The 6,180-nt window shown below is 37.3% G+C and overlaps 1 protein-coding gene across 1 annotated transcript in view; it reads right to left on the reverse strand.

Moving 5' to 3' along the window:
- ifi44g (interferon induced protein 44g) overlaps window positions 1–5,581 on the reverse strand; it is a 6,253-nt gene extending 672 nt beyond the window's left edge. Inside the window, exons 1-6 of the mRNA XM_014010804.1 lie at window positions 5,483–5,581; window positions 4,593–4,756; window positions 3,390–3,441; window positions 3,100–3,298; window positions 569–721; window positions 147–318 (exon numbers count right to left, since the gene is read on the reverse strand). Coding sequence (XP_013866258.1) covers window positions 147–318; window positions 569–721; window positions 3,100–3,298; window positions 3,390–3,441; window positions 4,593–4,756; window positions 5,483–5,511 — 769 coding nt within the window. The 5' untranslated portion in view covers window positions 5,512–5,581. The remainder of the gene's footprint in view (window positions 1–146; window positions 319–568; window positions 722–3,099; window positions 3,299–3,389; window positions 3,442–4,592; window positions 4,757–5,482) is intronic.
- Between the last annotated feature and the right edge of the window lie 599 nt (window positions 5,582–6,180).

Raw genomic sequence — 6,180 nt, forward strand, 5'->3', positions numbered from 1 at the left:
CAGTAACTGGACAGAATAAATTAAAGTTTTCTACACTCCTAGACACTATAATTGCACAAAAAATAGTTTATAAATGCAAAAAAAGTGCATTTAGCATGATATGTCTCCTTTAAACATTTGTATGTAAATATGTTGTTTTTGCTCACCCAGGTCACTGATGTGCTCTCGGAGCTGTTTGAAGGCCGAGCCGAGGCCCTTATTTTGGGTTGAGATTTTCGAGGCGTCCATCACAAAGGCCACACAGTGGATTTTATCCTTCAGGCTTGGCGTCTTCACGTAGCCCACTGTTTCTGATCCCACCGGTTTATCTGGACTGAACTGAGAACAAAGAATCTGAGACTATAGGGCTGTGTTTCAATTCAGGGTCTGCAGCCTACCTAGACCACGGCCCATAGAGGCCACAGCCTGCGCGGTTCAGGTAGGCTCTGAAATGAGACAGTCTAGTCCTGTGCTTTTCAAAGTGTAGATGAACATTTACATTTGATTAGTTCTTTGAGTCAGTTTAATTCAAAATGACTTACACAGCTAAAACACAAAAATGATTATAACTCGGTCCATATCATCTCACCTTGTGCCCTTCAGGTACGTGTCCTTTAATGACTGACAGGACGTCGTGAAGGGTCAACCCGGTCAGCTCTCCGTCCCCCAGACCCATTATATCACACAGCACCAGCCCAGTATTCTCTCCCCCCTTCTGAGTCCGTATGTTGAAGGACTGCAGCTGTGAGAACTAAAGGTTAGTGAGGCAAAAAGGCTAAAAACATAAAACTCAAACAAGACAGAATCAGGAGGTGGACAAAAGTGTTGGTACCCCTCGTTTAATGAAAGAAAAACCCACAATGGTCACAAAAATAACAAGAATCTGACTAAATAATAAATAAAAATTATATAAAAATGAACAAATCAAAGTCAGAAATTTCTTTACAACCATGGTTCAACAGAATAAAAAAAGAAAAGAAAAGAAAACTCATAAAACAGGCCTGGACAGAAATGATAGTACTCCTGAAAATAATGTGATCAAAAGATCATGTTAAATCAAAGTGTGTCCATTAATTAGCATCACAATCTTGTAATCAGTCAGTGGGCCTGTATATAGGGCTATAGATACTCACTGTGCTGTTTGGTGACATGGTGATTACCACACTCAGTATGAACCAGAGGAAATGAAGGAAAGATTTGTCACAGGATATTAGAAAGAAAATTATAGACAAGCATGTTAAAGGTAAAGGTTATAAGACCATCTCCAAGCAGCTTGATGTTCCTGTGACTACAGTTGCACATATTATTCAAAAATTTAAGATCCTTGGGACTGCAGCCAACCTCCCTGGATGTGACCACAGGAGGAAAACTGATAACAAATCAAAGAGACGGATAATCTGAATGGCAAACAAAGAGCTCACAAAAACTTCTAAAGAGATTAAAGGTGAACTTCAAGCTCAAGGAGCATCAGTGTCAGATTGCACCATCTGTCATCGTTTGAGCCAAGGAGGAAACCAAATTTTAAAAAAAAGCCAGACTGGAATTTGCCAAACAAGCCACAAAGCTTCAGGGAGAATGTCCTATGGACAGATGAGACAAAAATTTAACTTTTTGGCAAGACGCATGCGCATCAGTGAAGCATATGAAGAAAAGAACACTGTCCCTACTGTGAAACATGGAGGAGGCTCTGTTKTGTTCTGGGGCTGCTTTGCTGCATCTGACACAGGGTGTCTTGAATCTGTGCAGGGTACAATGAAATCTCAAGACTATCAAGGGATTCTAGAGAGAAATGTGCTGCCCAGTGTCAGAAAGCTTCYTCTCAGTCGCAGCTCATGGGTCTTGCAACAGGATAATGACCCAAAACCCAGCTAAAAACACCCAACAATGGCTAAGAGGAAAACACTGGACTATTCAGAAGCAGTGATAAATACCACAAAGTGATACTTAAGTAAAAGTACAAGTATCTTACCAAAATATTACTTTGGTAAAAGTTAAAGTCTCCTTTAAGAATTTTACTTGAGTAAAAGTCTTAYAGTATCTGATATTTTTTGTACTTAAGTATTAAAAGTAAAAGTATTGATTTAAAATGAACAGTTAGATTTTCTCTGACATTTAGTGACCTCCCATAAATATGCAGAAATGACTGTATCATATTAAAATAATTTATTTGTTAAATTTAGGATGCACTTGTCTAGCTGTTTCAGTTTATATCAAGGYTTCCCAAACCTTTTCTCCAAAATGAAAATCTATCCGAGGGCTGCGACCAAATGCAATAATATAATTCATGAAATACAAATACTTCTTAAGTACAGTCTTTTTATTTTATTGATTATGTCCTGCTGGAGTGTGACATGATTTGTGTACAAATTTTACATATTTATACTTCTCATTCAACCACAATTAAATTCACTCTAAGAGGCACAATTTATATGTGTAGTATTTTTTGCAGTAACACACTGGAATGAAATCAAGCAAAAAATGAAAAAAGTAAAGACTTTCTACTTCTTACCTTTTTATAAAAAATGGAAGGAGTAGAAAGTACAGATAATTGTGTGAAAATGTAAGAAGTAGAAGTAAAAAGTAAGCTGAAAAATAATTACTCAAGTAAAGTACAGATACCCAAAAACTCTACTTAAGTACAGTAACAAAGTATTTGTACTTTGTTACTTTACAACTTTGTTCTGAKGTGGCCTTCTATGAGGCCTGATCTAAATCCTGTTGAGCATGTTTGGAAGGAGCTGAAACATGCCGTCTGGAAAAGACACCCTTCAAACCTGAGACACCTGGAGCAGTTTGCTCATGATGAGTGGACCTGCTGAGAGGTGCAGAATTCTCACTGACTTACAGGAATTATTTGAGTGCCGCAAAAGCTTGTGCAACAAAATATTAAGGGTACCATCACTTCTGTCCAGGCCTGTTTCATGAGTTTGATTTTTCTTTTAAATTCTGTTGACGCATGGTTGAAAAGCAATGTCTGAATTTCATTTGTTCATTTAGATAGAATTTTTATTTATTATGACTTTTGTCAAATTCAAGTTATTTCTGTGACCATTGTGGGTTTTTCTCTCATTAAACAAGAGGGACCAACATRTTTGTCCACATGTGTATTTGTCTTAATACCTTTTTGGTGAAGCTGGTGGAGGAGGAGAAGCCCACCATGGCACGATTGGTGACTCTTCCATGAAACACAGACTGGACTGAGCTGATGAAGCTGGATTTTCCTGAAGAAACTGGGCCGAGGAGGAGAACCCGGGCCTGGGTCACCTCTTTACAGCTCGGCCTGTAGGAGCTCACAGTTTTCATCAGGTTCTCCTTTTGCCTGGATGGGAATTCATAAATGAATTATAGATGTATTTAAAAAAAAAGAAATTTTTAATTTATTGTGAAAATATTCACACAAATGGACTCACTCCATTGTCCACAGGACTTCTCTCCACGGGGAGTTCAAGTTTGATAGGAATCCTGAAAACGCAGAAAGAGTTCATAAGGATTGTTAGAAAAACAACATTTCAAGGTTATTTTTGAACTATATCAAACCATGCAGCTTGTAAAATTTTACTACTGTAGTTTTCCCAGATATGTCAATATAATGCAGGTCCACACTCAATGTAAACAAAGCACTTTTGTATGTGTACTTTACACAACAAATTTCAATGTAAATATGCTCCAGTACATGTAAATTGTATGTCAAACTCAAGGCCTGTGGGCCTTATGTTTCCAATGAGAGCTTAAAAGATGTATCAATGTATTAAAATAAGCGTGTAATGCTTTATCTACCTAACAGTCGTCCCTGAAATTAATTAAAAGCCTTTCAACATTTTTTTTTACTTTTGTAAGGGTTAGATTTCAAAATAAAAGCCCCCCGGCAGCATCTGGATATGTTTCAAGGCAGAAATTACACTATTTTTGCCCGCCAGTGAAACAAAGATTTGAGGGGTTAACGTCATCATTAACAATAAACTACATCTCCCATAATGCATGTTGATTATTTTACCAGGAAAATGAGTACTAGGTGGAGGTGCACAGTGTTCAAAATTAGCTGGCGAAATCTGCCTTGTCTCCATTTAGCGACAGTTTTTGCCAGCTATTGCTGCAGCCTAGGTGGTAAATTCCCACTTCCCAGTCATGAATTTAAAGTGGAGCGCTGCCTCCAGTGGGAATTCCCTGTTTGAAAGTGAGAGTTCAGAATAGACCATTTTAGAGTTAAAAATCTGCTTGTGTGAAGCGGGCCAAACATGTTTTTTTTTATGGATAAATGCTGAGGTTGGTAAGGAAACGGCATTGGAATTGATCAAATTCATCTGGTAAATTTATACCATTCTAAAGACCCAATGTACGTTTAGTCAGTCGTAGCACTCTTTATTTAATGTATGTAAGAGGACATAAAAACACTGTTTCTATGCAGGAAATACCACATCAAGCTCAGTTATTGTTKGTGGTGCTCAGCTGTAGTAACGAGGWATGTGATGTTTCGTGTTTGGTCAAAGTTAATTACAACTGGCTCTTTGAGGCCCACCATCAAGTCATGTGGCTCTCGGTGAAAGTGAGTTTGACACACCGGAAATTTTGTTGACACATTTTCAGTCCTTTATGTTGTAATGTCAGACATTTACCTGGGACTTCTTTAGTCTTTTCCTCCTTATTTTCTGTTGTACCGATGGTTTTGGGCTGATTGATGGCAGCCCGGGTGGAACCAAAAATAGGCTGTGTATAAGCAGGAGTAGTGGAAGTTGAAGTGGCAGTAAAAGGACGTCCAAAAGTAAAGCCACAACCACTGCTGAAGAGGAAACAAATTCAGACATTTAAAGTTAACAGTGATGGTAGAATAAGGATTATTGCAGCTTGTATTAAAACTGCAATGACAAGTAAAAAAGTCATCAATTAAACTTGTTCCACATTTTAAAACAAGAAGCAGTTTTGTCATTAAACAGGGTTCACATTTGGATCCAGCTTTTGATACTGGAGCTCTGTTTAAAAAAAAAAGCTTTCAAAATTGAATTGAAAAACAATTATTAGATCAAGTCAGCAAATAATAAGAATGAGAATTAGTTCACCACAAACACCACACTGTAAAATTTAGTTATTTCGTCATATTTTAGTTTTACCTTGTTCTTTGATCCATGTTTTTATGGTTTTTCACATCTAACTTTGAGTTTGTTTCCTCTGTAACCTCCTCTGCCCTCACACTAAACCCTTCTTTCCTAATAAAACACACACACCTGTCACGCGTTGCTCATTTACTCACTCAGACTCTTTATTTCCACTTTTTTTCTTCTTAAATCCTTCTTGTTTCCTCATCAAGATTTTTCTTACCCTGGGAAGTATAGAGACTTTCTTCACCCACATGTTAAAGTAAAGGAAYACCGAGCTGCCTAAGTTGGTAAGAATTTTAATTAATTCTGTTTCCTCTCCTGTGTTGTTTTTTTTTCTTTTCTTTTCTTTTCTTTTTTACTGCCAGAACATCACAAACTATTTTACGTTTAATTATAGTAAATTCACCTACGTGCGTTTGTCTTCAGCGTTAATCTCCATGACTTCTTGATGTCAACACAGCGAAGCAAACAGCAAAATGTCTCTGGACAGAAAGAACATTGTTGAGTTGGTGTATTCTGATGTTTTCTGAGGAAAAGAAAGTGAAACTGAAAGAACAAACGTTTATTTGTTGTGACTGGGCGTTGGTGGCTCATTTATAGTCAGATGCTCAATAAAAACAACATAAATACCAGGCTGTTTGGTAACATTGAATGTTGACACTATGATTTAAATTGTTGTGTTACAGTTGTTGCAGACATAACAATTAAAAACAGAAACAGCTGTGTGRTTATGGGGTGGGGTTTCAGCTCTTCTTAAGCAAATTTTATTTAAACAAATTTACAAATAATTTGTTTACTAGAATGTCTTTAAAAATTTCATCTGTTCCAAAGGAAAAACAGATGGAAAAGTAATAAACTAAAAAAAAAATTCAAGCTCGCTCTTGTTTTTTTTATTTCCTTTTTATTTTTAACGCTGCTGTTGTTTAAACTCTCTCTGGACACAAGAGGGCGCTGTTGTCTTAAAGTTGAGGCTGAAGCTTTTTACCTGTTGAGTGACAGCAGGGGTCAACCTGCGGCTACACTTTTGTCCTTTTTTATTTACACGCACACACGCACGCACACACACACACACACACACACACACACACACACACACACACACACACAC

Source organism: Austrofundulus limnaeus, unplaced genomic scaffold (assembly GCF_001266775.1).
Source record: "Austrofundulus limnaeus strain Quisiro unplaced genomic scaffold, Austrofundulus_limnaeus-1.0 Scaffold73, whole genome shotgun sequence".
NCBI classification, from domain to species: Eukaryota; Metazoa; Chordata; class Actinopteri; order Cyprinodontiformes; family Rivulidae; genus Austrofundulus; species Austrofundulus limnaeus.